Genomic DNA, 16524 nt, shown 5'->3' with positions numbered 1-16524 from the left:
CTGCTTACAAGAAATAAAGATCTCTATGACTTGGACAAAAGTGATCTCATTTTGAAAGGCAACATATTTGCTCTTCTAAATTTTGCCAGTTTCTATTTTAAATCACAAAAACAGGGCAGCTTAAACATGAATTGAATGATTATATTTGTCAAAATATCTAAACACTCGAAACCGCATTAAGTCTAAAAACAGCAATCAAAAAAAATGGAAGAATAATTTGAATTATGGGGGAAAGGAAGGGGTGAAAAAAGAATCTATCACCCTTGGGAAATGCTATGAGCCACCAGGAATGAGACTAACACATATACTAAATTTGAAGATAACAAGGGAACTGCCCTGCAGAAGAGACCTGGCTTGACAGACCAGGAACAAAGAACTAATGGTCCTGTTACCACAACTAGTACAAAAATAAACCAAGTTGTATATTTTCAAGTAACCAAAGTAGAGAAAAACTGTCTGTTAAGAACTAGAAGCAGTCAAAAGATCAGGAGTTACACAATACTGATAATAAGAGGAGAATACAGGACAACTATTTATCTATCAATTATTAACGCTGTCGAGCATTTTCTAAGGATAGAAATGTACATACAGTACAACTGCTGTTCATACAGAGGAGCTCAAAGTTGGCCAGAGTAAGAACAATTGAAGGCTTGGATTCAAAAAAATCTGGACCATTCTGAAGGCTATAAATCTTATGTTGAGATCAGTGTTAGCACAATCAATACGATTGTGACCTTTAAGAGTACTATCAGTGTTGCAATGTTTTTTGCAATTCAAACTGTGAAAAAACTGTTTATATGCACAGGGAAGCAAAGCGTAAAGTAAGACTGCAAAAAATAAAACCAGCATGATTTCAATTAGCTTGTTTTTTTAATGAAACCAGGCTAAAACTCATTCACAGCCTTACTAAGGTTTCACAGACGAATAAGCACTAAACAAAATATTACCAGTCTCTTGAAAAAAAAACTACAAAAAATCAACATTAAGGCCTACATAGATAGAAAGTCAAGGAACATTCCAGCATTAGCCATCTGCTTGCTAGTTACTACTTAACTCCAGAATATCCATAATACATCTTCTGCCCAAATAACAGTCAAAAAGGGGACATTTAGTAATACAGCTGGAAAAATTTATCATTCCCTATAATTTCCAGCATAACTCTAAGAGAATTAGAAAAAAACAATCTTAAGACTTTTAGTTCTACTGGTATCATTGCTCATGGAAGAGTCCACGTTTACATCTCATTAAAAATTATGCAATTCTCTTATCTGTAACTTTCCACTGAGAATCTCAAGTTCCACTGAGAAGCTCAGACCTTAATTTTCCTGAGTACATAGAGAAACCAAATAGAATACCTATCTGCATGTTTGTATGATAAACATCCACAGTGAAGCGCACTTCCAATGCTAAGTTATTCACCAGCAGGGGTTTATTTTTAAGATCTACATACACATTAAAGCAAATGTAAAATTTTACAGTTAACTGGAGTGCTTTGTTACCCATGGTTTCTACTAAAAATAGTCATTCCTTTAAATGAATAAAGTAAGCTTTAACTATATATCAAAGCTTCATTTTGGGCTTTCATGAAGACAGATTAAGCTGCTTATTACTGCTGAGCATGCACCTATCACATTAGAAATACAGGAAACAAATTTATCTTACCTTCAGGTGCATCTGCATCACAGTCTTTAGAAACAAGTGTCACATTCCTTGGCTGACCATCAATCGTCTCATTACTCTGCATTATAAATAAGGAAAATTAGTACACTAGTCTACCTGCAGCAGTCTTCCATAGACAATGATGGTGCAGATACCAAATATATTTTCCAGTGAATTAAAAAAAACTTGAACAGATCTCTTAGAATATTAAACAGTATTATTTTTGAACAGTATATGCAGAGTAAGCTGTAAGAAGTAAAACAAAAACATTTCTAAATATGATTTCATTAAAAAAATTAATAGCTTGTGTTCTTCCTGAAGACTTGAGAAAAATACACTTGAGCTCTGAAAGTAAATTTTTAACTGTGCATAGAATTAATTTTAAAATCAACTTTGGTGATGAAGACACCACAGAAGTGTTAGTATTGGTAACGATAATGAATAACAATTTACTTCTGGTTTAAAAGCCAGATGGTAGCATGCAACATACTTGGACTGCCAGAGCAGAAGAAGAGAAATTATGCTTAAGTGAACTATTGAAACCCCATGTCCCAAATCTTTGGAAAACTGACCCTTTCAAGGAACATGAACAATCAGTGAATAATTTTAGCAGAGTCCAATGTAAATCCTTTGCATTACATTGATTTTTTTTTTACCTTGATTCACTTTAAAGGGTCTCATACCTACTGCACTTACTTGCACCCTCACGATTTCCTAAACAGAAAACCCTCTAAAGAGAAACCAGTTAGAGTCAACACCTTTTCTTCAGACTGAAAAATGTTCCTTAAAACATATCAGCAATCAGTACAAGCTGGCACATAAAACTAAGCTCTAACAACTTAATTGACGAAGTTTACCAATATTAAGCAAATTCAGCTTTCACTTTGAACAGTCAAGAGAAACTCAATGTCTATCCAAAAAAGCAGCAATTTGTACATGTAGTTAATTTTGTTTAATGCAAGGCCATGACAGCAAGGAGACTGCCTTAAACAGATCTAAAAGGAGTAAGACTTAGTCACAGGGATCAAGAACAAAAGAGAATGCATAGACAGAAACAACAGAACACGTGAAATTTCAATTATTCAGTGTACATTTAGCAGTTTGCCATCTCCAGAAGGTATTCCAACTGTCAGTATTCCAGCTTACATTTCTCAGTCAGACCAAGCACTTCTTTCAAAAGAACAGTATCATACCTTGTAAAATTCCACAAGACACATGAAAAGCACAAAACAATGACAAAATAGCCATTTCAAAGTTTTATCTTCCTTATTTTCATTCACTTTAACATATTAACAGAATTTTAAATATGATACCTAGACCTATGGGCTTTCTTTGACAACACCTATGCTTTTTTCCAGGTCTGGTATCACTGTTCTCCATAACCATTCCTACAATTTAAGACATTTTTAGTACAAGTATTGCCAGAGTAAAACTTCAGTGTTCCGTTATCCCTCCTATTCTGAGGCTGAAAGCAGAATGCATCGAGGCCAAGCATGAGACAAAACTATGGACAGTAACTCAGTATGTGTGCTTCAAGAGCTGACACATTTTGGACACTTCAGATAATAGCAAGTTATTATATAAAGGGTTAGGACACAGCCTGTTACACCTGCATGGTTAGTTTCTGCTTATGTTAAGGATCAAGAACTTGGAAAGATCTGTTTCCACACTTAGCCATCTAAGGGATGATACTTCTGGAATCCTGCTGCTGACAATGGAGACACTCTGGGTCCTGCAAATTAGCTCCACTCCTCCAAATTATCTATGTGATGATCGTTGCTGCTCTGGTCCCCAACCAGAGAAACATGGAAAAGTATCCATGCTGCTTATGGCAAGTACTGGCTTTTTAATTCCTGTCTGGATCAACCAAGTCTTAGAGGTCCAATGGGTACAAATATCAGGAAGCAGTGGTCTTTCTTTCAGACAAAGGCAAAATAACCCTTGGCCTCATTGAACAGAAACAGGAATTATACCTCAAGCAGAGGCAAAGTTATGCTTTTGCTAGAAAGCTAAGAAGGTGGCCTGGATGTGGATACAATTCTTTCTTTGTGAAAGGTTATGAAAAGACTCATTGCTGATTAACAGATACAATAAATTGCTTCAAGATGTGAAGCCAAGCTGTCCTTGGTGTCTAAAGAGTTATGAAAGTTGAACAAACTCCTACAGAGGGATTTGGTTGGTATGGCACAATATCCAGAATCAATTTTCAAAGGTTTCCTACAGACACCACAGCTGAAGACATTTAATGAATTTGGGTCACATGCTTTGAACACACCAGTGCTCAGAGTTAATAAAGCAAGTAGCCCACATCTAGTTAATGGTAATTGCCTCACAACAGCTCCACTTCTATATACATATTCAGTTAAAAGGGAAAGTTATCAGCACCTCCAAATTAAAAGCTCTTGCCAAAAGAGCTGTTTCCAAAGGAAACAGTTCAAGATTCAAACAGGAATCTAACGTATCTCATGCATTACTAGAGATTGTGATAACTATTTAGTTTGACACATTACTAGATTTGGAATTACTGTGGAGCGAAGCAAAGTGGGAAATACTCCTTTCACACAGCCTATGAGCCAACATGAGTCATACACATGTTTATCAGCCCACCCATCCACTAAGCTTTCCTGGAATTATGCTCATTTATTGCTTGGTTCTTACACACTGTTGGTTACTAGTGGTGTTACTTTAAAGGATGAAATCAACAGTAGTGTGAGAGCACAATGAAAACCTGAACTGTCAAAGTGAGCTGGTGCATAGGGTTCTCATCATCAGGAAGCTTGATATGTCTAGTTCACTTGCCCTGCCCCTGGTTTTGTTCCTGAACGCTCCTAAATCCATAATCACATATTCGTAATTCTTAAGAACCTCTTCGTTTCTACATCCATAGAAAAATATCTTGCTTCTCTTCATTCCCAAACTATCTCTCCTCACTTCAATATCAAAATTTAACATCCAGTTACCAAGGTAGTCAGACACAGAAAATGTTTCTGGTACATTGTGAAATACTCTAAGAGGATGTTTTCAAAAAACCTTGTATCTATTTGGTATGCCAGATAAGTCAGATGTAATTTACCAGCATATTCTTTGTGTCTCACATTATTTTAACAATAAAACTAGTTTCTTCTCAAATTAAATTATGCACTTGAAACACATCTCTTTGAAATGAGACATAAGCTGAGGACCCAGGATGGCTATCTTAACCAAATTATTTTTTAATCCTTTAAACAGAAAGTTACAGCTCTACTCAACCGTTCCAACTAATCCTTCCTGCAGTGCTGACCAGAATTATATTGCTATAGCTGCAAGAATGACAAGAGTCTTCTGGCTGCTGTGCTCTATTTTCTTGACCCTTTTTTCTTAGAAATTATGCATTTATCTTCAGATACTTCTTGTCATAAACAGCTAACATGTAAGTGTTAAGTATCAAACATTCTGCCTCCCTTAATATACGCACAGTTTATTTTATTCATAAAGCAAAACACACTGCCAGCTACAGCCTTTGTTATTTGTTTTTCTCTTGAAATCTTCCATGCTATCTACAAACTTTATCGCAAAGGGTTCTATACTCAGTTCACTGCAAGGCTTAAAGACTAATTCAGTAGGACCCTTAATGGAATTGTTCTTCCCACTCTTACACCCACATTGGTTCTGCACTGTAATTGGAAGCATACAATCATTCTACAACATAAAAAAAACCAACCCAAACTGTCTTTTACAGGGACTTGAGCTCATAACTAATTCAGATACAGCTATATGATGTTCTAGGCTACGTAAACAGTAAGCAACCATGCCAAAAGTTCCATGTAAATGCACCTAAACTGACTTTCATCTTAGTTTCACGCTGCCACTACCCTAATTCTGACAAGTTGAGCCAATTTATACACACCTAAGCATGTTTATTTTGTGTTATACTTAGCATAAAAACTAAAAAAATGCATTACACTTCCTAAATACCAAATATTCAAATCCCCTACAGTGATTCTATTATTGTGCTTGGATTAGTATCAGCATGACCAACTGCCCATGACCAGATAATTCAAATGTAAAGACAGCAGTAAAGTAGCATTTACTAAGACCTCCAATTCCTGCAGTGACACTCCTACCACACCAACACATTTAAGTTGAGCAAGTTCCTCTTTGCGCCTATTTAACAGGACTCCAAGTTCAATTTCTCCTTGTAATACTCTCACCCCAAGTATTCCATATCCACTGTTTAAGGGAATTGATACAAATAAGTTACAAAATTTACTAAATAGTTGCAGTTGAAGGAAGCCAGCAGGCATTCAGTTTGTAAAGCAGGTGTGCTCTGCTCCCACAGGAACATCCTTCTAGAGAACTACAGAGATATTCCAAAAACTCAAAGAAGCATCCAATCACTTCAATCTCATTTAATTCCTTTCTTTTGACCACTCCAGCTCAACTGTTTTGTCTTTGTGAAACTCAAACATCAAACAGCACTCCAAGGGACCTTGACTTCACTGCACCTGAATAAGCAACCAGTTCATGACCTGGTTAGTCATCTACATTTGCAAGATCAGATCTAATGAAGATTACCCCTGTAAGATACCAGACCTTAATAAACAGCCATCCATGAAACCTCTCAAGATGCTTCTGACATGTAACTTTGAACTTCCCCATAAATATGCAGGCTGCCACTCAAACCAAGATGTAATACAATAAATTAATTCTTAAGGTACAGAAGATTAAAGACTTAAAAAAATCAAAACCTTGAAATACGCAAAACTGCAATAACAAAAGCAGAGTAAATTTTAACTGCTTAGATCTGTAGAACATTTTACAGTCCAAGAACTTCATGGAGTTTCATGAAGTTCTACAGTCCAAAGTGCCTGAAACATGATTCACACACTTAGCACACACTTAGCTCCACTCAGATTATTTTCTACTGTACCAAGTTACCTTTGCCATTCCTCATAAATATGCACATAAAAATCATCAACTGTGGAACAATACTGATTTCATTCTGTACACAGCCTTACAAATGCAAAATAATCCTCAACATAGTCATTCGGCAGCCTAAGCAGACCAGCACCAAATCCAGTGGAAACTAACAACTGTCTTACTGGAAGGAGTAAAACAAACCTCAGTTTCAAAAAGTCTTCAGATGATCTAGAAATTAAGCTGCTTAATATATAGTGCAATCAGCTTCTGGCTTTTGTATTACCAAGAGACCAGCTAGTATTTTAAAAAAAACCTGCCTATCAAAGTCTCTTCAAAATCTGAAAATGTGTGACTTCCAAAGTTTCTGTAACCTGTACATTTTTAATGCAGAAAATAAAATTTAAACACAAAAAAATGCATCTCACCTGTACCAGGTACTTCTGACTTCCATACATTACATACTGTGGGGCAAGACTGTAAATCATGTAGCTTGTATGAAGAACTATCAATAGAAGTATCATACAGAGAAATAAGAGTGCTTGAGGTCGAGTTTTTCCTCGTCTGATTTTATAAAGCTAAAACCAGAAAAAAAATTAACACAATGAAATATTTCTCTTTTTTTGAAAGCATTCAAAAAACTCTTTAGTTAAAATAAGTTTTAATTCTACTGCCAGAAGTAGGAGGTTGCTAAAATTACCTTCTGGTAATTTCATTCCACTGGTTCAAAGCAGGTTTTCAGGTGTATTTACCCAAATTTCAAAGCACAGCTATTTAACCGAATTAAGTTCTATTTGTATTAATGACCCAAAACATACACTAGCATTTAGTAGCAAGATTAAAATTGCCTGTTACCTATAAAACCCTGTGTATTGGTTTATCAAAGAACATTCTGTCCTTTGGTCAAAGTGAGGTGTCATCTGTCCCTATACCCCTCATCAGATCTAGAACGGAGGATGGAGCCATGAGAGAGCATTCCCAGGCTGAGTAAAATAGATACGATGGCATCCTGTCCATTTAACATTGCAGGGGACAACATAATCCTTCCTTGTTGCCCTGTAGACACCTCTACTCTAATTCCCCTCAATCTGAGTATTGTGTTAGGGTAAAAAAGCTGGCAGCTGAAGGGAAAACGGCAGCACCAAGACCAACAACTAATCTCACAACTCATTGCAAAGACTGATGGTCATTGTTCACAATTTTGAAGTGTCACCACATGACAAGGCGACAATTTCAAAGGGAAAGTAGGCACATTAGCAGGGAAATATTTAACCAAGTACCAGAGAAAGGCACATCATGCTATTGGATACAAAGCTGCTTGTATACAATAATACATTATTTGCATAATATTTAGATAGCCCTACCACTACTGCACTATTTTCTCTTATGAAGCTAAACATGCTTGTCATGCAGCTGGTAATTCAAGAACCTCTGACTACATGCCACATTATAGATTTTGACCATAAAGTTGACGAGTAGTTCAAATATAACAATCATATGGCTTTAACTTAGAGCTAAGTCAGAAGCCAAAGGGACACTGATTAGACACTTGAAGGAGTCAGGTGACTCTATTGCTCAAATTAAAACAACAGTTTGATGACTTGGCAGTCTGATGAGTTGATAAAATGGAACACCTTCCAAAAGCAGTGCAAATTGTACAATAGGCTTTTAACGCTCATTAGGCGTACAGACATTGCTATTAGCAACATCCCATATTTATAAAGCAATAAAAAAATAGTCAAGAGCATATATTTTTTAAATATATGAATATTAGAAACTAAACTCTTAAGTTATATTTACCCTTGTCCAGAAGAACCATATTCCCATGTTTCGAATCCCTGCCATTGAAGTGAAGATAAAGTACATGACAATGGTTGTGATAAGAATATAATCAAGTGGAAAAACCTAAAACAAGAACACAAGCAGTTAAAAAGACAAGGAAAAAAGCTCTTCTCCCACTCCAAACTAAGTAGTTTCTACTTCTATAGCTTGTATCTGAGGTAGTCAAGAATCCTATTTTAAAGTTTTACATAGCTGACTCCAAATATAGCTAACATAGCTTGCTGCTAATAGAGCTTAGACAATTAGCTTGGGAAAGCACCAAGCCTTTTTATTCATTTAAGACATGCCTTAATTTTGAAGTGTTATATATATTTTAGGCCATGAAATACTTAATTATTTTAAATATGTCCACAGAATGACAAGTCCACAATGGCAACAATTATTTCAGGACTGCATATTTGTTATTATTTTTCTGATCATATTTGTATACAAAAATTGATTTTTATATTTACATTAATAAAAGCTTGAGATAATATTGCTGCTGAACACTGTTTTTCTCAGTGAGCTACAAGCTTACATATTCAATAGTTTTAAAAGCCATGGGGAAGCAATGCATTATGCTGACCCATTATATCCAGAATATAGGAATAAGCTGGGGGGGAATAAAGCACTAGCTAATTAAAGCTTTTCTTTTCCTCAGTTCACTCATGACAAACTCAAATTGGTATGTGTACTTGTTGCCTTCCAACTGCTCTGTAGTTAAACAATGTATGTTTTTACACTGGATTTGCTTCCAGGACTAATACCTTACTATAACATACCCAATGTATGTTATAAAGCTTAGTTTTCAATGTGCAATATATTAAAAAGTGAAAAAATTAAATTTACTTCACTAAAAAGGCCTAAGCTATCCAGTACACCAACTAGAATGCATGTAGAACATGGAACAAAGTTGCTTTTATTCTGTGCAGAGTAGTAACTACAACTGCTGTTATTCTCTGTTCCCACTGTATTCTCATCACATCAAAATGACTTTCAAGCACCACCTTCCTTGTCCAAACTAGATTCCATTCACCCAAGATTTTAATATCAGTAATTAATAACAAAAGATTAATACAGAAGTTGCCTTGCTTTTACTGAACACACATCTAGAAAATGTTGTTTTAATGAATTAGGAGAATTCATTATGAATTCAATCAATGAACTGGGAAAAAGTTTAGAAGAAAACAGAAGAGCGTTCTTACATATGTATATCACCATTTCTTTACTTACTCTTTGAAGAACTGGTAACAGCATATTCAATGGATTGGTTAGATTAGTTCCTAGAATTATAAATCCCGAGTCGAAGCCAGCCGAATGCAGAGCTTTGTCCAAACTGCAGGAATTAGAAAAACTGTGTAAGTACTGTGGTTCTCCCAGACCCTTATCCTTAGTTTAATTTTAAAAGAGTAGCTCAAAAGAAAAAAAAACAAAAAACTGAACTAATCCCAGAGAGTGACAGCTGTCTAGCGTCTATACAGATATATACTTTGCTTTACCACACTCACTGCACTTGTTCTGCGGAAGACTTCCTGAACATATATGCTTAACTCCTCTGCTGAATCAGAACTGTTTTCTGCCTGAAACATGTTCTTTCTTCAGCTTATTTTGGTACATTTTGCTCCATTTCAATACATACTATTATAATGAGAAGTGCCGTTCTACTGACAGAGACGTAACATTGAAAAGAAGGGAGCTGACTCAAACCACACCAATTTTTATATTAGAGAAGAAACTAGGTAGTTTAAATGGTCAAGAAAAATGCTGAAATGTACTTACTTTGACAAGAACAGAGAGACAGTGAAGAGCAATGCCACGATGATGAAGAATACTCCCCACACAATCTACAAATAAAAATTTAGAACAATTTAACTGAAAGTGTTTGCAGTTGATGCAAGAAGTGAACAATTGCCTTTGTTTCAATAGCAAACTAATCTTGGAGTACTTCAGAGCTTAAACACACTTGAAGCAGTAACTTTTTGGTAAATACTTAAGAAGTGCTCACAAAGCTTTTACCCTGTTAAACATAGTTTGTCAAGTACATCACATGCTCTAGTGTAATACACAAATCTACCCCAATGTCAAAAGTGACATTAAGAGACGACACATTACATTTAATGAACATTGCATTCAGCAGAACTCACAACCTGTACTCACTATATTATGTGGAAAGCCTTCCTTAACTATGTATACACATTTAGATTTAATTAATTAGAGAATAGTGCCTTGATCACCCCACCTGTGTGCTCACCTTCCAACAGAAGGCAATCTGTGCACAGCTTACAAGGAACATCTCACCCTTCCTAAGTAAAAGCTCACTCCTGTAGCACCATTCTGAAATGTACAATGATGCAGTCACTTGGGAGTGATGAAAAACTCAACCAAGCCCAAATGCCAGGTCCTCATCTAAACACAGAAAAGTGTTTTTATTATGCCTACCAAATACAGCACTTGAGCCAGGAGCTGATTCTCTAAGCTGTCTCAACCAGAACATCTATTGTCTTTCCTGAGTCATCAGCTAGTTCAGGAAACTATTCCCCCCTCCTTCTGACAGGTTTTCTCCCTCACAATCTTTTCTCTGGGGAGGTTAGGGGATGATACACAGGAGAGAGCCCAGATAGGAAACCCATCCAGTTACAGTTCCAAGAGTTTCACTGTGTTTTCCTAGAAACTCTAGTCATGGAATACAATCAGATAAGCACACTTAACTTCCCCAAACATTTCCAGATTGCTAGACTTGAGACCTAGACAGAGTAATTTCAAAATTCTTTATGCAGGAACGCAATGCATGGTCTCTCACATGAATGAGGGAGTTCCACAGTTTTTTTTTATTAGCCTCAAAACTTGGCACACAACCATCATGAAAAGGTTAAGAACTTTATTACAGCTGCTCATTAATGACACTCAGATACAATACTATTATTGTTCATTAAATTCTGAAAATAAACTTCCATCTGCAAACTCTAACACAATATTAGACCATCACTTATAAAACAACTCTAATTATGTAGGTCTTATAAGATATAGCTTTAGAGATCAGTATCAAGGTAAGCATTAAGTATTGCATTTCCCCATAATTAAATGTACCAAGATTTTACCTCTCCACAGCAAACTCCTCCGAGGTAGTAGCTGTACAAGAAATAGATATTCAAAACCAATTGAGGCCAAGAGTCTGAATCTCATAATTCTTCACTACCTTCTGCCAGCTATGGCCACTAGACAGGTATTTGTATCTCCTCTGGAATATGCCTGTCTTCTGAAGTGACATCTAACATTTAGAAATGTTAGTTTTAGGAGTTTGCCTCCTATCCCCACTCCCGGATCAGTCAAGCTAAGATATTTCATCTGTGGATAATTTTGAAGTGTTACTAAGATAACCATGAAATTTCAGAGTTAATTTACTCGGAGCAGAAATGATCCACAAACAGTTGGTAATTGTTTAAAAAGCCTCAAAAATAACTTCCAAGATTTGTTAATATTCACTCTGTAGATAGGCACCAAGCTCAGCAAAAAAGATGATACTCCAGAGAATGGAGCAGACATTTCTACCTCTGCCTGACCTAGAGGACCCGTACTCCAGAGGACTATGCCAGATCTTATGCCAGACCACACTTAGCCTACAGAGAATCCCACATCAGAAGAGGATATTTCCTAAAGGAAGCCACAGCCTACAGAGATCCCACATGTTCCTCTGACAGGAACTACAATTAATAGAGTCCACTCACACTGGAACAGAAACAGTGTGATGAGGAAGCAACAGCAGAGTAGAGGTGTTATGGACTAATGGCAACTCCCTATTCCCTTCTGTGCCACTCCAGAGCCAGGACATAAGGAGCTGAACCTTGGAAAGAAAGAGTGGGGTCTCTGTTCATGCAGATCTCAAAACAGCACTTGATTTTCTTATATTACCTGAGGTATCTCCAGTTTGTTCCCACTGGCTGAGAAGAACACCATGAAAATACAAATGCAATACTGCCAATTTATTATCATTGATCAGACTTCCATGTTTCATGTCCTATAGACTTGTTCACACATTGAACAAACATAGCTATGTGCTCTGGAGTTAGTTTTCCCTAATTTTTTTTTTATAAACTCATAGTATACAACATTTCTCCTGTTGCTGACTATCAGATGAAAGTGGAAGAAATAAAAAGTAGCAGGAAATGTTACATTTTGTAGAAAGAAATTAGACTAATTCAACATTACTCAACAACCCCATGTTGGCCAATATTCAGTTCCCTGGAATCTTAAGATGTGCAGCTTTTGACTGAATTGAAAAACAGCTTCACCTTTGAGTTAGCTTTGAGTAAAACAATTGTTAAGTGAGGCTTTCTACTTTTCAGTTTTGCCTTTAACAACAAATCCCATGCTAATAGATACCTAGCAGTAATGAAACAATTAAAGTAAGAACACTTGAGGACACAATACAAAGACAGACGTTAACAGAAGTTTGAATGTAGACACTAAGCTAACACTGTAAAAGACCTTGAAGATAAAGTGCAATTTGTGAACATGTTATTCTGTTGGCCCCAATAAGAGTCTGCAAATCCCATAAACTGACTGTCCCAAATATAAAACAGAAAAAGGATTCTCTATCTAGTACTTGCTTCACAAGAAATGGAATTTCTCTTGAGGTCTGAGAAGCAGCCACATATTTGAACAGTAACATCCAAATTGAAGCCACTGAAGGTGAAAATGTTGTAAAACCATAAGCAAAGCTCCAAGATTTTCTGCACTTCTACATTGAATAGAAGTACTATGTATAGATATTGAACAGATTTTCACCTTTTCTTAAAGCCCAATTGAACAGCTTACAGTTATATACCTGCAAAGACATCCCAAATGCTCTTCAAGCAACAATAAAATAGCTCTGTAAGAGTTAACATGTAATTAAGTGATAGACATTACCACCTTCATAGGACAGCTCTAGTCAAAGTAAACAAGTTCTGACATGCTTCATAGCACAACCACAGTATAAGAAAAATCTGTCAGGAAAAATTATCCACCTGCAACTCTGCTTTAGTCTGTGATTCATGAGTCAACAACTCAGTGACTGTCACAGTTACTGAGAGAATACAAAGCTTTCAAACCACAAAAACAAGGATACACTGGAATACGATCCAGGCTGTAAGTGATAAACTGTGAGTAGGTAATAATATTGTATGCTTTCCTGTGAGAACACAATGAACTGTTAAAGTCCCAGAGACAAAGTATATGGCAAACATACTTCTCAAATTTGAGCTTTATGTGCAAAGTTACAGAAGCTTAATATTTAATATACAAGCTGTATTATTTTTTAAACCAAAAGGAAGCCTCCAAACTGTTAACATGAATAGTTAGGGATATTTCTCCTTTCAATGAAAGAGCTCAGTCTGTATTTGTAATGTATCATAGCAAGATAACTCCTCTAAGAATTGCACACTGAAAGCTTTTGTTCAGCTGCAATTTCAGCCCATAGCCTTCAGCACTCAGCATTAACAGCAGCATTGACAGAAGAAATTGTTTACAACCCACCCCCCTTCTCCCCAGCTTTCCCAAAAGCAGCCTACAGTTGAAAGTAATGCTGAAATTTCTTCCTACATCTAGTTGGCAAGAAATACTTTATATGGCAATACTGTTCATAAAAGTACTAGTTTTCAAAACCAGGTATCTACTGAAAATCAAAGTCCTAAGATCAAAGAGACCAAGATAAAAGCTTTGCCCTAGTAACCATCTCTTTTGCATTGGTTAAGTTCCATGACATTAAGTTCTATTCAGCTAGCTTGCTATTTATCAAGTAATTCCTTGGCAAGATGCTTGTTCCAAATGCATATATTATCAAAGTGTCTCTCATTTCTGCTGGATACATGTAATTTAGATTAACCTAAGCTAACTGACAGCTATAGAATTCTTCCTTTTCTTCTCATTTTCATATGTTTGATAAAAAAGTAAGATATCCAGATTTTCTATGGCAGTAGCACTACAGTAGATCAACTAGGATTTGCTAATTTTTAATCTAAATCAGAGCTAAAGCAAAGTAAAAGGTTTTCTAACAGGTCACAATTCACTTTAGGGATATCATTGTGCAGTACTGGAGTAAATTTAAAAAAAATTAAAAAAGCAGTTGATATTCAGGGTAGTAAACTTGACCTGTGCTTTATGTGGGAAAAAGAAAATTGGAAGTTATTTCAATTTAAGTATCAAAAAGTGAGAAGTTTTACCTTCAGAGGTCGAATAGCTTCACAGAACTTTGTCCACCAGCTTTTCTCAATAGACTCCAGATGCCTCTCTCTCCTTCGAAGTGTCCTTAATCTCTCTTCTAGCTGTTGTAAAGTCCGTCTATCCCTCGATGACAGAGGACGACCATCTCTGCACTGGTTACAAAAAGAGGGCAGAAGATCAAGAGTCACTAAATCAAGAAAATAGACTCAATAGCTACTTAAATTATTTACAACAACTCTAAAGAATTGCTAGTATATAATTCATGCATGTATAATTTCTATGAATATCAAGAGTACGAAGTGCAAAAGTCACAAGTTGCAATAAGAGGAATTCCTATTTAGGTGGCAGAAGCCACTTTTCACAATGAAAATGTTCAAAAACTGTAACAGAGTGGATAGTCTCCGTGGCTAGAAATGGTTTAAAAGTACATTGTGATCTAAATAAGCTGATCTAACCTGGAAGAGGACCATATTTTGTGTGCAGGGTTGAACATGGTGATTTTCAGGTCACTTCCATTAAATTCCATGATTAAGCTTATATACCCATCTTGTCACTTATTTTCTTTTCAACATTCCACTCGATACTCAGCTATGTTTCTTGAGCAAGAAACATAGGTCAGATAAGAGGTAGCATCACCCCAAGAATTAGTTAAATGTACCAGATAGTTTTTTAGATCACTATGTTAAAAAATGTATTTCAATTTTGAGCCTTTAAACACTGAGCAGGAACTATTACACTCTGCTGTAAAGTTAGTAGCACATCCTCACATGTCAGTTACTTGCTATAAGCAAAAGCAACAAAATGAGCATTAGGTAGCTGAACCAAAAAATTTGAACAAAAAATTGTTTCTAACATTGATACTTTTATATTATGAACCCATACTTGGAAAAAAGATTATTTTGTAGTAGGAAATACACTAAAACTATATTTTAAAGTTTTGAAATTCCTAGTTAATTTTCCTCTTATTTTAAAGGATTCTTCCTGTAAATAATATAACACTTTATACCGGTTAAGTTAAAAAAAATGTAATCTGTCAAAAAGACTATGATCACATGATAGGCACACATAGCACTTAAATTGGAGATTACAATCTACTTTTAATGGGAACATGTGTACTATACCCTGTATAGCACCTCTGACTTAAAAAGGACTTTCTGAAACAGTTCAAGCTCCCAATCCGCAAGATCAAGCTTTAATAATATAAGACTAATGAAATAAACCTTCCAGATGTACTAGTAATTACATACTACATATTGGATCTCAGCTGCATACCTCCATACTTCTAATTTTTACTGTATAGTACTCTCAGTAACACAACTTAATGCACATATAACTGAAGAGCTAAGATTTCCATTACAGAATGAGGCAGAATCCTGACCAGAATCCATAAAACAAGAAAAACTAGTTCGCACTAAAGGTCATATTACAACATAAACATAAATTAAGAACTTCCTGCTTTTTGAACCTATAGCTTAACCAGACTGAACAGTAAGACCAGTTACATACAAATTATGATAATCCAACATTTCCAGGGTCTTCTGTAATAAGTAATGATCCATTACTCACAGATTTCTCATTTTTCTCATACTAATTTCAGTACTGGATAACTTTGGTGCTGTAGTACTTTGTGCAGAACCAAAACATGGTAATTTTAACAGACTATTTTTTAGATTTCTTTATTCAACAAAATATCTAGAGCACTGAAGGTGCCCAACACTGTGTAGAGGTAAGCCAAGTGTCAAGGGAAGACTGTTGGAACTGCTTCAACATCTCTGAAGTCTACTATCACAGTGCACAAAACAGCACAGATGGACTGCCAGGATGGAAGTGAGGCACCTCCATGTCACTTTTCCCAAACAAGGCTGTGAAAACGCCAGTCAAGCCATTATCTGAAATGGGTTGAAAAAAAGAGGTGGGAGATTTTCCCCATATCATCTGTATATAAAA

At 35.9% G+C, this 16524-nt stretch overlaps 1 protein-coding gene across 1 annotated transcript in view; it reads right to left on the bottom strand.

Annotated features, from left to right (window-relative positions):
- The window catches only part of LMBRD1 (LMBR1 domain containing 1), a 67600-nt gene that overhangs the window by 9654 nt on the left and 41422 nt on the right, over nucleotides 1-16524 (bottom strand). Inside the window, exons 9-14 of the mRNA XM_005518126.3 lie at nucleotides 14577-14729; nucleotides 10156-10220; nucleotides 9610-9712; nucleotides 8356-8460; nucleotides 6984-7133; nucleotides 1663-1738 (exon numbers count right to left, since the gene is read on the bottom strand). Of these exons, the coding sequence (XP_005518183.1) occupies nucleotides 1663-1738; nucleotides 6984-7133; nucleotides 8356-8460; nucleotides 9610-9712; nucleotides 10156-10220; nucleotides 14577-14729 (652 nt within the window). The remainder of the gene's footprint in view (nucleotides 1-1662; nucleotides 1739-6983; nucleotides 7134-8355; nucleotides 8461-9609; nucleotides 9713-10155; nucleotides 10221-14576; nucleotides 14730-16524) is intronic.

The sequence above is a fragment of the Pseudopodoces humilis genome, chromosome 3 (genome assembly GCF_049639895.1).
Source record: "Pseudopodoces humilis isolate 2021_Gansu_Grassland_sample_001 chromosome 3, ASM4963989v1, whole genome shotgun sequence".
Taxonomy (NCBI): Eukaryota; Metazoa; Chordata; class Aves; order Passeriformes; family Paridae; genus Pseudopodoces; species Pseudopodoces humilis.
Note: the sequence above shows the minus strand (reverse complement) of the source record. Positions and strands in the feature narration are given on the sequence as shown.